The sequence below is a fragment of the Lontra canadensis genome, unplaced genomic scaffold, assembly GCF_010015895.1.
Source record: "Lontra canadensis isolate GAN:19392208 unplaced genomic scaffold, GSC_riverotter_1.0 scaffold28, whole genome shotgun sequence".
Taxonomy (NCBI): Eukaryota; Metazoa; Chordata; class Mammalia; order Carnivora; family Mustelidae; genus Lontra; species Lontra canadensis.
The window spans coordinates 17382272-17401269 of NW_022631022.1; the positions used below are offsets into that span (position 1 = coordinate 17382272).

Below are 18998 nucleotides of genomic sequence, written 5' to 3' on the forward strand. Positions count from 1 at the left end.
TCCAGCTAGGGAGTATGGGGGAAATGGAGGCTGACCGCTAGCTGGCACGGGGTTTCATTTTGGGGCGTTGGAGGTGTTCAAAATCCATCGTGGTAATAGTTGCTCAACTCGGGGAATATAGTAAAAACCCTTGGATTCTATCTCAATGAAGGGTAAGAAAGCAACCATGTTACCACGACGGCCAGAAGCCTCTTCCATTCTAAAACATGAATTATTCACAAATGCTGGCGCTTCCATTCATCGCAACAAGTTTCTTGTGACACCCCCTGCAAACGGTCACAGCGTCGCAGTCCGTGGGGGGCGCGGTGATTGAAGGCTGAGTGCACCCTGAGGAAGGCTTTGTGGCTCCAGAGCGTTGCTCCCAGTGTGAGCTGTGGGGATGTAAAGTGGGGTTTGCTCTGATAAAACCATGCATCTGGCCTCAGAACAAAGCTTCTGCACTCCGGGAATCCGGGCCCCTCCAGGCCCTCGCGCGCTCAGCCCACAGCCGGTTGCCTCTGCCATGAATAGAAGCAGACACCCTTATCCCCGCTTCTTCTTCCCCTCTGCAGACTCCTTCCCAGACCTTCCCTGGACTCCAAGGGCCGTCAGGGTCACCCTCCCTTTCCCCAAATCCCCCACCCCCTGCCCCCCCAGACTCATTCTGCTTTCCATCTTGTCAGACAACAAAGACACTGGAGGAATTTATTTATACCTCCAGCCAGCTAATGAGACAATTCAATGAAAAGCAGCCCCAGCTTGCTGGAGCCTCCTCAGGCCTTTGATGGCCTCTTCTGTGTTCCAATTCCCAGCATTTACTCTACATATAAATTTTCCATGGTGAATAGGCACCATTCTTCTGGGAAACGCATTTGTTCCCTTGGCTATTTTGTTTCAATCTCTTGTTTTGCTTTTTATTATTATTGTTAAACTGTAATTAATTCTTCTATCAGCTTCTCTTTAGTGTACAATGCCTAATGCAGCGTGAAGTGTCTTCACTCACAACCCCCCCCCCCGCTACCCACCTCTTCTGGAGAAAAAGGAAGGTTCTGACATTTTAAAAACATACAAGCTTCTGGATCCTTGACTCTACAGCACAGGAGTGGGGGTGTGAGGGGAGAGGAGGATGGTTTGCTCAGGCGGAGTTGAAAGGGTTTTCATGGTCAAGTGACTGTGTATTTCAATTTAGCTGAGATAGTTCTGATTTTTAGCAGACAGACACTGGAAGGGTTAGAAGAGTCACAGGGGAAGCCTGAGCAAAAAGCCAAATTGCACTTTAAAGTGTGGCCCCTGTCTTGCTGTTCCAATTTGGAGCCAGCATTCTCCTTCCATCTCACAAGGACCTTTGCTGCATCGTGTTCCCTCCACGTTCTTGAAGAATCTCCTCGAAGTCAACCTCTTTTAAAGGTTTGCCAGAACCAGGGACGTGCATGTAGGTGGGCATACCACGTAGATGGTGTACGTAGTGGCCTGAGTGGTGGCCTCCAGGTGTGTCTGTGTCCTTCCTAATCCCCAGAACCGGCAAATGTGACCTGATTTGGGGGAAAAAAAAAAGTCTTTGCAGATGTTATTAAAAATCTTGAGATGAGGCGATCACCCTGGATTGTCTGACTGAACCCTAAGTCCAATGACAAGGGTCCTTCTAACGGACCCCGTGAAGAGAGAGACAGAGAAGAAGGTGATGGGTAGTCGGAGGGCTTGGAGTGACATGGCTACAAGCCCAGGAGCGCCAAAGATGGCTTCGGATGGCCGGGCAGCTGCCAGAAGCTGTAAGAGACAAGGGATGGATTCTCTCCTAGAGCTTCCGCAGGGACTGTGGTCCTGGGACACCTCAACTTTAGACTTCCCACCTCCAGAACTGTGAGAGAATACATTTCTGTTGTTTTAAGTCACCACGTTGGTGGTAATTTGTTACAGCAGCCGAAGGAAACGGATACTGCATCCATGGTTGGCCAACTCCCGATGAGCATAAAACACAGAAGAAAAAGATCTGGAGAATACCCAGTCACAAAACCCATACCCAGTCACAAAACCCTCCAACATCAGGCTGTCTCCTTCAGATGGGGATAAGCTAAGTCATCAGATTGCATAAGGCTCTCCACATAACTCAAGCCTAAAGCACGTATTGGATGCAAGAAATGAATTCCTCTGACTAGACCTTGCCAGAGCCAACTGACCACACTTCCGCTTTTCAGGAACATTGTTTCTCTCGTGTACACATGACATGACCTGTAGCTGCTCAGCTGTGACTTTCTGCTTACTCACGGGATTCCTCCAGCCAAAACACTCCAAAGCTTGAGGTTTCGATATTTCATCCTGCCTACCCCAATGTTCTGTCTTTCTCTTAATGGAGGAACATGAGTAGTTAGAGAAATGTCTTAGAATCACAGGTCTGCATGGAATCTTTCTGAGACGTCATGTTTGTGAGCTGGTGGTCCTGCCTTGTCTCAGAAAGTGGCCTGGCCACTAGCTGGATGTCCCATCCTCTCACCTTAGCATTTGGCTCTTTGTTCATTCATTCATTCATTCATTCAAAAAGTGATTGTTTTTGAATGTTGTAATTTTTTCTCACCAGTGGGTGCTACCTCGTTGGCATCCATTTTTTCTCCCTCTCTCTAGTGGTTCAAGCAACTTCTGGCCATTCTCCCTATACGCTTCTCCTTAGTTCACTTGCCTCCAACTGCAAACCTCTCCTGTAATTTCCAGTACATTCCCTTGTCTTGACCCCAGGATGTAAGCTGAGCTAATCTGAGTCCATATTCTTCACTCTCAGTAAAAACAGTGCCTACACAGGACCTGGCCTCTAGCAGATCCTCATAAACAACCTTTGGAGCTAAAGGCGAAATTTCTAGACATTCTGGCCACATATAGTACCACTTTGTTATGCTTTGATTTTTATCTGGTGGGAAAATGTTTGAAGATTTATATTTAAATTGTTCCCATTATTTTAAATAACTTCCTCTGGCAGCTTACAGAGTGGGTTTTCATCCTGAATGACTAGCTATGTATGCCTGTTTGACCTGTTGTGTGTGTGTGTGTGTGTGTGTGTGTGTGTGTATGTGTGTGTGTGTGTGCATCACACACGTGTTCATCTGTGTGGGTTTGCATACGAAATCCCTCTGGTAACAGAAAGTTTATTTTTCTTCGTCCCAAAGTCCACTGACTGAATGAATTTAACTTAAATCACCTCTCTTGACCCAAATAAATAAATAAATAAATAAAATAGCAACAGGATAAATTATGGCTTAAATGTTATTTCTTGTCTCCCAGAAGCGAAAAGGTGAGTATAATTGAGTTTGCTGCTCAAATCGCAGCCCTGGTTCTTAGCAACACCCCCAAATAACACTTTTCCACCTCAGTTCTGTAGCCCAAACAGGGCAGCGGCCAGGCCCCACTCCTCCGCTGATGAAAGGTTTTAGTTTCTGGCAGGGCACGCTGTAAATCGAGGCCCACGGCAGTGAGCAAGAGGTGGTGTGGAATTTACAAAGCTCAGAGGGGCAGTCTACATCCATTTGTGGTGATTAATATCTCCTGCTTTTGGGTTGCATGCCAGCCTTCAATTAGAAACAGAAACAGAACTTCGTTCTTTGTAGAACAGCCCCCCCAAGGACCCATGGAGGGGCCTGTCCCTGGAAAGGAAGGCCAGGTAAAATCAGAAAAGAAGAAGAAACCCACCTCTGTTAGCCCAGGGTGTTTGCATTCCTGGGCCCGTCCTGTGTCTTCCAGGCTACCCCTGCTGGGCACCTTACAACCTGAAAGGAATGACCTCAAGAAGGTGGGAATGAAAAAAAAAAAAAAATTGCCATGAAATAAAAAAACCAAACTCCCCGGGTTCTGCAGGAAATTACACCGGTTCCCCCACCCAGCTGCCTCCATCAGAGAATTCAGGAACTCACCAGCTAGGCCAGGCCAACGTGGGGTTCTTCAGCTTCCAGTTGGGGCTGAGGCTGATGTCGCTGAAGCTAAGGCTGGTTAAAGGGAGAACAGGACCATCATGAAGGAAGTGTCTGAATTTTTGTGTTTGTTGTGGGCATATGAAAAATAGCACAGGTTCCAAATCTCCCCAACAGCCCATCCTCCTTTCCCCAACTTTTCCTCTCCCCTTGGGTTAGTATGTGTAACTGTAGTTGGGGTAGATGAGGGGATAGCACTTTTTTTTTTAAAAGATTTTATTAATTTATTTGACAGACAGATCACAAGCAGGCAGAGAGGCAGGCAGAGAGAGAGGAGGAAGCAGGCTCCCCGCTGAGCAGAGAGTCCGACGCGGGGCTCGATCCCAGGACCCTGAGATCATGACTTGAGCCGAAGGCAGAGGCTTAACCCACTGAGCCAGCCAGGCACCCACAGAGTGGATAGTATTCTTAAACAAGGCCTTGGTGGGAGGTCCTGGTCCAGATCCGACCAGAACTCACTGGTGAGGGTTGATTCCTGCTCCTGGATATTGGGGCGGACGTTAATCTGTTGTCCCTACTCCTCCATGTCCATTCCCCACTTTCTCACCCACATAGTATGTACCAGGTTCTGGGGTTACCAGACGGGATAAGACAGGCAAACTCCTTACCGGTGGGGTTTGTCTCCTAGTTAGGGAGGAACACACTGAACGTATCAATCAATCATTTCAGGTGGTTCTAAGTAACATAGAAAGAAGGAAAGAAAGAAAGAAAGAGAGAGAGAGAAAGAAAGAAAGAAAGGGAGGGAGGGAGGAAGGAAGGAAGGAAAGAAAGAAAGATAGGTAGGTAGATAGATACAGGTTAATGTAATACAGAGTAGCTAGGAGGTGAGCTAAGTGTTTTTTACATTGATGAGGAAAGGTCTTTCTGAGAAAGCAAAGTTTATAGGCTTGGGACCTCCATGATAACATGTATATAGCGTCAAGATAACACAGAGCTAGTCTTGAGAGGTCAGGTGCTAGGCATAAAGCAAGAACAATCAGATGTCTGAGTCTGTTGCCAGGCAGTGGAGTAGAAGAGGAAGGCAAAGGGGTATGGTTTTGATCCTACGTGGCTGCCGACCCCAGCTCCCTCAGCTGCAGACATCGATTCCACTGATAACCTGCAGGTGAGTTTACTTCCCTTTCTGGAGCCAGGCCTGCACTGGGCATTAGGGTTAGCACCTGTGTTTCTGTCAGCTGTCCTCGCCCCATGGGCCCCCTGGCATGCCGTCCTTGCAGAGAGAGCAGCGTGGCCTTGGCACAGAGCCACAGGCCTCTACCCTCTTGTCACGGCAGCCAAGTGATGAAGGAAGTCACTACCTGGCAAACTGTCTTCACCCAGTCATAATTCAGTGTGCTAAGTGCAGGGATAGAGGAACCGAGTGTCCAGGAGGGCTGGGGCTACAAGGGGAAGGGTATGAAGGAGGCTTCCCAGAGAAGCTAGATCACTACCACTCATCTTCAGTCCTGACCTTTGGTCCTCCTTTCCAGCACTCTTGTGGGCTCTACTTCACAATCACTTGGGTCTAGCTCCGGGTTGGGAGTATGTATATCACCGAAGGTGACCAGTTCTGGGAGGTCCGTTCCCCACCCATCCCCCGAGTGCTGCTCTTAATAGATGTTCTCACAGTTGGTCCCCAAACCCAAGGGAGAACGTTGAAGAGTCCTCCCTGGGTCAGGCACAAGCTCTGGGATTTCCACACTCCACAAACACAGGCCCCCTAGCCTGGCCCAGTCACACACTGGGCCGCTGCTCCTGCTTCCTCCTGCCCGGCATCATGCCAGGATTCACATTCAGCACAAAGCCCAGCCCACAGACAGCAGCTCAGCGAGCCCTGAGAAAACATCCCTGAGCTAGTCATTCCAGGCTGGGTACGGCTGGGCTGGGGCACCCAGGATGGCTCAGTCCTGTGGGCCTCAGGGATGCAAAGTGCCCACTTGATCCTTTGTGTTGACCGCAGGGCCTGATCACAACTGAAACTCTGTAGTTAGCCTTGGGGCAACCCTCTCCCAGGAGTTAGCATCCCAGAGGGAGTCAGGAACTGCTGACCAGGGACCATGAGACTTTGTCCAAACTGGGAGTTTCAGTCTCAGGTCTGGGTCTCCACAGTGAACAGCAGGAAACTCTTAAATCCATAGGGCACCTGGGCTTGTGTCAAGGTCTGTGAAGAAGAAAGAGGTGGTTCTGTACTTCCCTCCAGAACCAAGCCAGAGGGGCCATGTCTGCATCTGAGGAAGGACTCTGGGGCTCAGCACTGAAATCTAGCATGGGGCAGAGGGTTGTGACACCCTCTCTTCCGCCTCCCTTCAGTCCTATCTGCCGGCGGTAGGGTGACTCCCTTCTGCAGAGAGGTTCTAGATGCTTACAAAGCATTTACCTCCCTACTGATGGACATGTAGGTGGTTTCCTAAAGGAACGTTCCTGTTTCTGAGCGAGCTGACATAAACACAGCTAAAAGATGGGTTGTTATCAATAAAAACAGTAACTTGTAGAACAACACATACATAATGAACTTCTAAATTTTGCACAAGAGTGAGAACCACATATATTTCCATATGCACATAAACACACTGAGAATGTCCTGGAAGGCAACAGCTGGAACAGCAGGGGCCCTCTCCCCAGGAGGAGACTTGCTGGAGGGAGTGGGAAGCGTGGTCTTGTGTGGTTTGAATTCTTTACAGCAAGGATGTTTTCAGGTACTTTTTGGGTAAATTTTTCAAAAAACCAAACATCTCAAAACAACTCCCTGTTCTTTGTGTTGTTAGGTGTGTAAACCTAGGAAGGCTGGCCAGGTTGGATGGCTCTATTGATTAGGGCATTCCACAAAGGGTTCTTTGGTTCTAAACAGGATTGTCTAAATGGAAGAACGTCGAAACCAAAGAAGGCTAGATTACTCTGAGAAGATCGCCCATTTTGTCCTGGCAACCAGGTAGAGAGAGTTTCCAAGGCCCTGGAATGGGAGAAAGACCTAGAAAGGGGATAGTAAGAGAGAGTAGCTCCAAGGAATGGCGGGTGTTGGGGTCCAATGAAGGGACTGTCCAGGGGGACAGCCCTATGGTGGGTATGGTCCAGGTCTTTAAGATCCCAGGGGCCTGGGGTGCCTGGGTGACTCAGTGGGTTAAGCCTCTGCCTTTGGCTCAGGTCAAGGTCTCAGGGTCCTGGGATCGAGCCCCGCATCGGGCTCTCTGCTCAGTAGGGAGCCTGCTTCCCCCTCCCCCCCGCCTGCCTCTCTGCCTACTTGTGATCTCTCTCTCTGTCGAATAAATAAATAAATAAGATCTTTAAAAAAAAGATCCCAGGGGCCTAAAATTCTGCTTGATTCCTGCTCAGTAATATCCTACAGACCCTTTAGCTACCCCCAAATCTTTAGGGAAAAAGTCTGCTATGGATAGGACCTTATGACAGTGGAGCTTAGAAAAGTAATAAAGGACGTAAAATCATTACTCGAAGGACAGGTGACAAGGGAAGATCAGGATTCCAGAGGGTCAGAAATTTGAGGTGAGGTAACCAGGAGAATGCAAAGCATCTTGGGATCCCTCATAAATCCTGGGAAGGTACATGGGATGGAGGCTTGAGCAAGTTTAATTGGCCATTAGAGTAGTGGTGATTCCAAAAACCGAAGATCCTGAGACTGAGTTAATATAAGTAAAAATACGCTAATTGATTTTTTTAAAAATCAGAAACCTATAAAGAAGCAAAAATTGCCAATATAGCATTTCCATCCATTTAGGGTAATACAGGCACACATTAAATAGTAAACTCACGCACCGCCCCCCACCCCTGACGCTCCCCTTGCAACTGTATCTGACGGCCCAGCTTTTAGAGTGATGCGGTCCGTGGAGTTAGAAGCCCAGAGATCCATAAACCATCCAGACATCTAATAGTGCTTTAAAAGGGGCCCTGAACACTGGAGGCTAAGTGGCTGGTAATGGCTGAGCTGGGTACCGAGGGGGAGGAGAGGGGGCTCTGGGCTGCAGGGGAAAGTGAAGTAGCAAGTGTAAGGAGAATTTTTACAGCGGCTATAAAAACAAGCCCCGTGTGCACACAGCTAGATTCCGAGTTGGCCAAATAAACTCGGGCCGCTTGTGGTTCATGTTGCCAGCCTTGGCTTCAGCTCTGGCAGCTACTGTCTTAGAGACCCAGTAAAAACGCTTTGAGAGAGAGAAATGCCCCACCGTCTCATTGTGGAGCCAGCACAGAGACGGATCTCTCTCGAAGGGCTCTCCTGTTACCAGGAGTTACAGGCAGCAGGCAGTCCCCCTGGTCAATAGGGCTCCTGGCAGGTGATTATTACTATTCCGCACCAGCCTTTGGTTCCTGGGAAGCAAACAATGGTTTAGGCTTCTGAGTGAGGGTCATGCTTTGCAGACAGGGAAGGGAACGTCTGTATTTGCAAAATGCTATGATTTAGGGTTGCTGACCCTGCAGCCCATTCCCATAGGAACTCCAAATGGAAATGCTCACCCACCAGTACTCCCTAAACTCCCTGCTCTCAACCAGTCACTGGTGACAAATGGAAATTTCCTGCCCCAGCACTGCTCCGGAAAGGTCAGAGCGCACTTACTGGCTTCACTGAAACTCCCAGTTTAGATGTACCGGGAAAGAAAGGGGGGACCCAGGGTGATGAATGTTCAACCACCAGCTTTTTAGCAGACAAAAGCCCTGATTTGTAGCATTTGCTGATTGCCAGGGACCAAAGACTCCCACCAGCTGCCAAATCACGTCTCTGGACGGCGCTGGGAAGAAATGTTCGGAAGCATGCCATGCTCTGTGATAGATGGAGGTAACCCCAAGAACACAGATGATAGTAAAACGTACAGAATTAGGAAGTGATGTTATTTTGAGTATATATGACCTTTGTCTTTGATACAGTTTATTTAATTGTAAGGTTATATACTTTCTTTAAAGATTGTCATTCATCCATTTGAGAGAGAGAGTGTATTGGGGGGAGGAGCAGAGGGAGAGGGACAAGCAGACTCCATGTTGAGTGCGGAGCCTGACATGGAGCTCAGTCTCAGGACCCTGAGATCATAACCTGAGCCAAAACCAAGAATTGGACACTCAACTGACTGAGACAGGTGCCTCTTATATAATTTTAATAATCTGTGTAACAGATTGTTAATAATCTGTGTAACAACTGCTGTGCAAAATTCCTGAATATTTAGCAATTGACGCTGATGAACTAGTATGAGAGCTGGCTTTAGCATCCCATGGGCTGTGCTCTGGGGCTTGCTTGCTTTGGGTTCTGGATCTGATTTCTTTCTGTACATTTCTTCCAGGCTTCTCTCTTCTTCTCCTCCTTACTTATTCTGGGCCTTTTCGCCCCGATTTCCCCCTATTTGTTAAGCACTGAGCCCCTGTGCTAAGCATGGTGTTTATGTGCCTGCAGAGGCTCTCCGTGGTGGGTGCTTCTAGTGCACACCCACACCCAGCTACACTCTTCTTTTGGCAGCAGGAGGATGTCGCTTTTCAGCTTCCCAGCAGTGAGGCAGACCTGTATGACCAGCTGCAGTCATTGGTTATGAATGGAAGTGACATGTGTCACTTCTAGACCGAAGCATTTAACTGATGGTGTGAGACCTTCTCATGATCTGTTTCCCCGCTTCAGTGATCTTGGAGAATGCACTGTGTTAGGCTGGCAAGGTCAAAAGATGGAGGAATGCAGGTCACTGAGTTACCACATGGAAAGCGGTTGCCCCGAAGACCCACCGGGACCCATGATGCATTCGTCTGAGTAAGAAATAAGCATTTGTATGTTGAGCCACATTGCCTTTGGTGTTGCTTGTTAATGTAGCTTAACCTAGTCTATCCTAAGAATCCTTCTTACAGTAATGGCCAACCATAGGCTTGTATTATCAGGAAAAATGTTGCACTACCTTCAAGGCCCCCTCCCCTACCAAAATTCTTGTCTAGGAATTTCCTTTGGCTGTACATGTTTTGGGGTTTGTTTTTCTGAAAGGGTTGGATATTCCAATCAATTTGAGCTTTGTATTAGGAAGTAGACAACAACAACAACAAAGCAAACAACAACTACAACAAAACCCAAACAAAAACAAAACAAAAGATCTAGTTACTTAATTAAGATTGAACTTTCAGATGCTTATTTCTCTTATACATAAAGTCAGCAGTACAGGGTTGGTAAGGTACATTCTGAATATATGGCTTCCACCTCTGGGTCCTAGTATATGACACATTTGTTACTCTTTTCTCAGGATGGGGAAGAAAAGGGGTTGGGAAAAGGAAACCCAATCCTTTTAAGACCCCCCAAAGTAACATACATCACTTCTGCTCACATCTCATTGGCTAAACTCAAAGTCACGTGGCTATATCAAGCTACAAGGGAGGTTGGGAAATGCAGTCTCTAGCTGTCAGCCACATGCCCTTCTGATACCTGGTAGGGGATTTCTGTTACTAAAAGGAAGAAAGGAAGAAGGGATACAGGGCGGGAAAGACACAGTCTTAGCCATCATCTGTTATGTTGTCCTGGAAGGGGAGGGGGTCTAGCTGGTGTGGAAAAGCTAGCTGGGACAGAGAAGCAATGGGTCCTTTCTGGCTTCCACCATTAAATAGACCATTTTGGGTGTGCCCCACTTGGAAGTGGAAGTTGATTCCACTTCTCCAGTATCACGGCTCTGTCCCAAACCGGCTAAGGTCTTCAGAGTCACAGTGCTCATTTCTTCCCCCAGCCTTGGCCAGGGTGAGACTCTGTTCCAATGAGGCTATTGCCATGGAGGGTACAAGCAGACTACATAGGGTGATAACAAAGGAGTGGTGAGGCATGTGGGCTCTGGATTCAGACTCCCTTGGGCAGTCTTAATCTCTTAAACTTAATCTCTCCTCCCCCAGCTTTGCCATCTGTAAGTTGGAATGATAAGGGTACCAAGCTCATAGGACTGGTGAGACTATTAACAGGAATAATGATGTCAGTGTGCTTAGCATAGTGCTTTCATAACCATCAACCTTCAGTGATATGGCTGCCCCCAGGTGGGGAGGGATGGCTCTTTCCCACACAGCTGCGAGGAGGAGGTCTTCACTAGAAGGATGGATACAGCAGGCTCCAGCCTGCCTTGTATCCTAAACCCAGAGCGGTTGCCCATTTCTCCTTCATGACTTGTACAGAGCAGCCTACTGTCTAGGTCTGCTCTCATGGTACCTTCTTCTTCCTTGGCACTAGGCCTTGGTCAGGGATGAAGCCCTGATCTCAGAGAGCAGAGGGGCTATCTGTTCATCCCTTCCAGTAGGGTCTCTGGGTGCTTTTTGCCAACTGATTCTCCTACTCCAAATTTCCACGTACTCAGGGGATCATCTGGCTTGTATCAAATAAAAGTCTTGTTATATATTTTCCCAAGGACTGGCCTGACAGTTTGCATAACTAAGAGAGGATAGGTGAGGTGCTCATTTAGACTTCAGCGGGCAGCTTTCCTAAAATCAACCAACCAGTCAATCACGATAATAACACATAAAAATTTTGGTAAGATGCCCTGTTGTGTCAGTCATGACATAAGCTCCACCTCATGTGCATAAGCTCCATCCCCATAGCCAAACTGTGACATAGGCCTCACAGAGCCAGATTTATTTAAGTCCAAAATATTGCCTTGCTCTCATCATTAATCTATTTAGGCAGAACTAACACAAGGGAAAGGAGAAAATTTTACATCCATCAGAGCTTGTTTTTAAGGTTTTGAGAAACATCCTTAGATGGGATTCTTGTAGATGCAACTGACAAACTCAAATCAAATTGGATTAAGCAAAACCTGCAATTAATTGACTCACTGAGGGTGAAATCCAGGAGTATATGCCTTCAGGCAGAGCTGGATCCAGGTGCTCATATTGATGTCATTAGTGTTGTGCCTTTTTTGCTTTATCTATGTTCACCCTGTGTTAGATTCCTTTCTAGGCCTACCTTTTCTTCATAGTGGCCCCTAGAAACTCTACACTCTCAGGCTACCAGCTTCCAGTCCCAGTGAAAGAGAGTTTCTCTTTCCTGATAGCTTCAGAGAAAGTCCAAGGTTTGTGGCTCATTGAGTCCCACTAAAGCCATCTGGGCTATTCTTCCTCCAGAAGCTGGGCATGGGAATTGGGAGAGACTACACAGAAATGGAAAGGATAGGGCGCCTGGGTGGCTCAGTGGGTTGAGCCTCTGCCTTGGGCTCGGGTCATGATCTCAGGGTCCTGGGATCGAGTCCCGCATCGGGCTGTCTGCTCAGCAGGGAGCCTGCTTCTTCCTCTCTCTCTCTCTCTCTCTGCGTGCCCTTCTGCCTACTTGTGATCTCTCTCTGTCAAATAAATAAATAAAATCTTTAAAAAAATTATAAAAAAAAAAAGAAATGGAAAGGATAGTTTCCCAAAGGAAAGTTGCTGTGGTATTATCCGAAGGTAAAGCAAAACCAACAGAAAAACCTGTGTGCACCTATAAAACACAGAATGATGAGAGGACATACTTTCGCTCCCTGCCATATAAAATGCTTTTCTCTCAACCTCTCTAATTCAGAGGTTCTCATTTGTGGCTCCACAGTCGTCTTAAAAATCCCGGTGCTCAGGCACATTCTAGACCAGGGAAATCAGAATCTCTGTAGAAGGCTTCTAGGCATCAGAATTTTAAAAAACAATATACCACATGAATACAATGTACAACGGGGGCTGAAAGCCAGTGCTCCGGTTTCCTGGTCTTATTAGTAAAACCTTGGCTTATAAATACATTGATTATGCTAAGTTCTAGCCCAGCAGTTCCGAGTGCTGTTGTGAGCTGTGTCCCCCCGGGGTGTATCTGAGCCCCCCCTCAAATGCTGACCCAAGGGCAGGCCATGTGGAGCCCAAGGGAAGTGTCTGGACATTTACAGTGACAAGAACCAGACTTGGCTCTTCAAGGGAAAGGATAGCACCTTAAAGAGATCACAGGTCAGGGAGCTGGTCGCGACCTCTCAACTCAGCTGTGGCTCTCTTAGTGTGACCCATTCCCTCTGTGGGACCCAGGAGGACTGATGCTGGCTGCCCCAGGGTAGAGGCAGATGCCAAGGGAGAGGAGGTGGTGGTGTCCCCTAGGAGAGAGGGGAGAATCCTATCCAGAACAACATGGGGTTTACATAAAGAGAAGGCAGTTACTCACCCTACTAGGACCAGTGAGTTTCTTGGCAAAGTGGTTTCTGAGCTGGCAAACACAGGCTCAGCCTTCCAGCAGCCACACTAGGGGCCAAGTGCTAGAAAGGCAACAGGGAGACTTACTTTCTGGATGGTCGCCCATCAAAGCCCCGCTGTTCTCTGGGCCACTTTTCCTCTCATTATAACCAAGGACCTTTCCTGGAGGGTATAGGGGTTTCACTGTGATGTCTGGTGGACTGTTTCCTTTCCAGAGGCCACGTGCCTATGCTCTGCCTGAAGATCTGTCCAGAGGGGAGGGTCTCAAGCCACCCCCAGCCCTGCCCCAGCCTCTCATATTCCAAGGCCACCGCCCTGGTGTAATGGTCAGCCAGTCCCAATTCACTCCTTTGGCTGAGCCCCCTGGGTGCTCCAGGGAGGCGTCCTAGTGAGTCTATCTTAAGAACCCCGGGTTTGAAGCAGGGCAGGGGTCTCTTCTGCTGCCAGCTTGAAGCTGTCCCCAAAGTCCAGGCTCTCATGGCAGCTCTCCCAAGCGACACACTTCTCTGGCCCCACTGGACTATTGTAAGGTCAAGGATACATCTTTTTTTTTTTTTTTAATTTCTTTTCAGCATAACAGAATTCATTGTTTTTGCACCACACCCAGTGCTCCATGCAATATGTGCCCTCCTTAATACCCTCCACCTGGCTCCCCCAACCTCTCACCCCCCGCCCCTTCAAAACCCTCAGATTGTTTTTCAGAGTCCATAGTCTCTCGTGGTTCACCTCCCCTTCCAATTTCCCTCAACTCCCGTCTCCTCTCCATCTCCCTATGTCCTCCATGTTATTTGTTATGCTCCACAAATAAGTGAAACCATATGATACTTGACTTTCTCTGCTTGACTTATTTCGCTCAGCATAATCTCTTCCAGTCCCATCCATGTTGCTACAAAAGTTGGGTATTCATCCTTTCTGATGGAGGCATAATACTCCATAGTGTATATGGACCACATCTTCCTTATCCATTCGTCCGTTGAAGGGCATCTTGGTTCTTTCCACAGTTTGGTGACTGTGGTCAAGGATACATCTTAAGATTTCCTTTGGCTGTCCCCAAAGACTGTCCTTCCCAGGCTCGGGCATCCTGAATAACCAACTAGCTCATCTGTCCCTTGAAGTTTCCTACCTTAGGCCCTAACCAGAAACCTTCTTTTCTCATACAGAACCCGGGTCTGGCAGTCCCAGAACGTGACACACAGGGTGGGGTCCTTGCCCCCCCCGCCTTGGACCTGGGTCTCTGCAACAGACTTTTAACCTATCTCTCTCTCTCTTTTTTTTTTTTTAAGATTTTATTTATTTATTTGACACACAGAGATCACAGTAGGCGGAGAGATAGGCAGAGAGAGAGAGGAGGAAGCAGGCTCCCCGCTGAGCAGAGAGCCCGATGCGGGGCTCTATCCCAGGACTCTGGGATCATGACCTGAGCCGAAGGCAGAGGCTTTAACCCACTGAGCCACCCAGGCGCCCCTTAACCTATCTTGAAGGCTCTCTCTCTCTCCTCTAGCCCGACACTATACATTGAGATGTGTCTTCCCAAAACAGCCCTGCCATTGGTCAACAGTGGCCTTTTTTCTCAAGATACCTCTGCACTCAGTACAAATTCTCTCCCCACTGTTCAGGGCCTGAGGGCTAGAGCTGGTCCGTGGGGACAGTCCACCCAGGGAGCCCTTCCCACCCAGTCAGCTGTCTCCACCCTTTGGAGCCCTGTGTATGCAGAGTCTGTCCTCTTCCACCATTGTCTCAGCCTGTATGCGCCTTCCCAGTTTGGGGTGTCTTCCATTTTTAAGATCCCTCCATCTATTCAAGGCTCCTGCTATATTCCCACTACTTCCCAAACTCTATCCAGACTATTCCAGCACATATTGGCCTCCATTATTTGCTTCTTTTCTAACTCAGAGTCAGTACTATTATTTTGGTTGCCCTTAACAGACGCTGAACTCTGTGAGGGTGGAAACCAATTTGTGGTTTCCATGAAGCCTGGCACCAGGCTTTGTGCATAGTAGGGTGGAAGATACTCATGGGTGACCACCTAACAGCAACACTTCCTTGCTAGCCAGTCTGGCCTTCCACTGTAGGAGGGTGTCAAGGAGGGAATGAGAGCTGCATTTTTCAGCGTCCCATGTAGCAAGGGCGCAGATACATGAGCCAGTCCTTGCTGCTGGATTTTCCTGATGGGGCAAGGGAAGAGTCCTTCCTGTGTGAGGCAAAAAGTTCCCTTACTTGTCCGTTTGTGGAAATCAGAATAGAACCACCAGCTCCTAGGCTTGAGCTGGGAACACAGAACCAGAGCTTTCCCCAAAGGTTTCTGGTAAGTTGGTGAGACCTTGGGAACAAGCCCAAGAGAAGTATATGAATACACAAGGCTTTGTTTGTTTCATTTCTGTTCATTTCATCGAGTCAGTGACCAACAATTAATGCTTCAGAAGAAGATAAAAGTCTTGGACAATGGACCTACCCACTAGTGTAATTCTAGAAAATAGCCTTTCCTGACCCTTCCAGGAAATCAGCTCATACCATGAAATATGAAATCCATACATGCATAACTGTGAATGCTCTTAACGATCGTAAAACCATCCAATTCCTTTGAAAATCTCAGCCTTATTTCCTACACAATTGCCGTCTGCAGCAGACTGGTTATTCATGGTGGAAAGATGAAATGGGAAGATCGTCTGCTCATGATCTAGTATTTCCTTTCCTTTGTTAAACTTTACCAGTTATTAACTCGACTGAATGAGAGGCTTCTCGTATTAAGGACAAGTTGAAGCTCTTCTGGGAAGGGAGAGCTGCACATGGACATCCTCCTGCCTGGGTCTGCAGGCATCTGGCAGCAGCCTTCGTTAACTTAGGAGTTCTCTCTGAACCCTCACCCCCAGTGCAGTATCTACTGGCAGGTGCTGATTAATACAGTAGTGGAAATGGTTTGGTAAGTCTGGAACCAACAGGGTAACCTATGTGCACACAGGGTGTCCGACTGACTCTGCCGTTTTGGCATTCTGGATACCCCTTCTCCTTGCATTCATCCTTCCCCTTCGATTCCCCCTTCCCATCGTTGATTGGATCAAAGTCACCACCTGGTCAAAAGTGGGCCGATCAGAGTATCTCCACAAATAATTGAAACTAAAGCTGAGGGAGATGAGCTTCTCTCTGGAGTTCCTGGATATGTAAACTCAGGAGTGGTTGATGGCCACGTTTCTGCAAAAGCCAATCTACAAAAACAGAGGACAGCAGAGAAGAAGTACAGAGGGTAACAGAAGCAAGTTGATGGCAGGAGTTTCCTGGCTTCCCTACTCTTTAGTCCAGTCTCTGCTCATGATCTAGTCCTGAGGTCTGGCTGCCTCTCTGCCTTTAGCTTCCAGGAAACATCCCTAGATCCTTGTTACAAATGTCTTTCATTTAAAAAAAAATTTATACTTGCTTGAGTAGGTTTGTGTGACTTTCAATCAAAAGAATCCTGATTATCACATATATCACTGGATATTATGTAACCATTAAAGATTATTTATAAATAATATTTAATGTCAATGGAAACTATTTATGATAAATGGTGAGTCATTTAAAAAACAGCCTGTGAAATTATATAAACAGCATTATCTTAGTAGTGTGAAACAATGGAGGAGTATAAACCATCAAGACATTGTGATTATTTGTAAGTAGTGGGATTATAGGCGAGTTTCATTTCCTCACTGCATCTTTCTATGTGTTTTACGTTTTTCATAGAGTATGCATTAATTTTATAATGATAAGACTTATTCATTGAAAAATAAAAATACCTAAAAATCTTTACCTGCTTCCTTTCCTCCCCCAACACCTGCAGTGGAAGGCACCCTTTGGGTCTAAGTGTACTCGCCAATAAATTCTAAACACATCTAGAAAACTTGTGAGGGGGCATGAGGGGTTGAAGAGCCTGCGAGGAAGAGATTCACTCAGTGGGAGTCAAATACACTAAGCTGGCCCATTCATAGAGCTATGGATTTCAGGGAGGAGGGGAAATTCCAAATATAGCTGGATGCCCATCACTCAGACCTGCCCCAGACAGTCTCCTGTGGCTCAGGTCACAGCAAAAAAGTGGAAATTTGTTAAATACTCAGGGACACTGAAGGGCAAAAGCAGCCCTCCCTTGGAGAGCCTTTAATAGAGTGTGACAAGTCAAGGGGTAGAAACACTCTCTCCTCATTTTACTATAGACCTCTATATAGCTGTGACGCTTTGAGGTCCGGGATATTGGCAGTGGTGTTGACGGTGGCAGCAGCACTAAGGCAGAGGTGGCCGTGTTCAGGAGCAACCACAATCATGCATGTACAGGACAGCAGTGCCCAACAGATGCAATGCCAGTTTCCAATTAACGCAGTAGGGTGAAGGAGTCCTACAGAATCTACAGTGATGTCTGGCAAAGCCAGCCCTGCCCAGGGGTTGGCAGGTCCAGTGGTATAAGAAGTAAAGAAACTAGAATAGGAACCAAGGAATAAACTGCGGGTAACTGACTGGACAGCTAAAATGGAAACTGAAAGCTCAAACAATCTCAGAAGCCCCTGGGAGACTGCCAATGCCTCATTGACCATGACATGGTCACCCTTGCAAAAGAGAATGTTGAGAGAGCAAGTTTTCAACTTTTCTGTTCTTAATCTAGAGGCAAGCAAGGAAGAGGAATGGAACGAATCTTGACTTGATAAAGGTAAGTTAAAAATCAGTATCAAATTAAGTATACACAAATACTCTGGAGAACAAAATCTAGAAGAATTCTGTACTCAGTTTGTAGTTTTATGATACATTGAAATAAATGTCTTATCCTTCAGTCAAAAAACAGTGAATGGGTGTTCATTTATATGTTTTAAATGGAAATAAATTGTTTAACATAGCTTATGTCATCCTTTATGATTTCCCCCAGGAATCCCCATTTTCTACTGGTCAGCTATGGATCTCATTACATCTGATAGATTGAGTAGAAGTCATTTGTTTTTTGTTTCAAAAAGAGCTCTAGTCTGTTAAAATTCATGCTCATTATAAATATTGAAATATATATACAAAGAATAAAGAAAAATATGACCATTAGGGTGAACATCCTTTCAGACTTCTCCCTTTGGGTACCTATTAGAGTATGACACCAATGGGATCATGCTGTTTGGTTAGCTCCCTTTTTGCACTCCATTATATGTGTCGTAGGCAGATTTCTGTATCATCAAATAGAGATTTATCATCCTTTCTATATTATCTATAAGGATGTGCCCTAATTCTTTAACCAATGATTTAATCCCATTGATGAATATTTAGGAAATCACCCATTTTTCACTATTATAAACACAGCTGAGATGAAATCCTCATCTTTAGATCATTGTATGCTTTGGCAATTATTGTCTTGAGGAAATTACAAGAAGTGGGATTGCTGGGTCAAAGGTACACTTGCTTAAAATGTTCATTGCTTCCATCCTTGCACACTCTAAAAAGGCTGGGCCAATTTATGTCACCACCAGCAGAGCATGAAAGGGGCTGAGCCTCAGACCCTCACCAGTCCAAGGTTTTGTCATTCTTCTGTTTCCAGGAGTAACATTTCAGAAGAATTCTCTTTATTCATCTTTTGTCTACTGTGGGCTTTTTGTAGGTGATTTTTGCATAGGTTCCATGCTGCGTTTTTTCCTGCTTGCTTATCTTTAATTGAGGGCGGTTCCATTAGGGGTTAGCACTTGCTTAAAAATGGTAGAAGTGAAATCCCCTTGACTCTTTTCCCTGTTGGATCTTTTTATAGGATTTGAGTTGAAAGGCTAGACTCTAATCATGATTTTTCATCCACTAATTTATTCATTTGCCAGGAAGTTTCCATGAAGGGATAGAGCCCTGATTTCCCTCTGAAATTGTCAGCCTTCCTCCCACATGGGGGCGTTTCAGTTTCTGAAGAGCCTGGCCATTGGTGAGAAGATGGGTGAGTGATGCCCCATGTTCATCAGATGAATCTGTTTCTCT

The 18998-nt window shown here is 46.7% G+C and overlaps 1 protein-coding gene across 1 annotated transcript in view; it reads right to left on the reverse strand.

The window, feature by feature from the left end:
• The window catches only part of LOC116872120 (tRNA dimethylallyltransferase-like), a 128158-nt gene extending 123036 nt beyond the window's left edge, over positions 1 to 5122 (reverse strand). The window contains exons 1-3 of the mRNA XM_032865164.1: positions 4980 to 5122; positions 3876 to 3947; positions 1317 to 1511 (exon numbers count right to left, since the gene is read on the reverse strand). Of these exons, the coding sequence (XP_032721055.1) occupies positions 1317 to 1511; positions 3876 to 3947; positions 4980 to 5122 (410 nt within the window). The remainder of the gene's footprint in view (positions 1 to 1316; positions 1512 to 3875; positions 3948 to 4979) is intronic.
• Positions 5123 to 18998: the final 13876 nt, after the last annotated feature.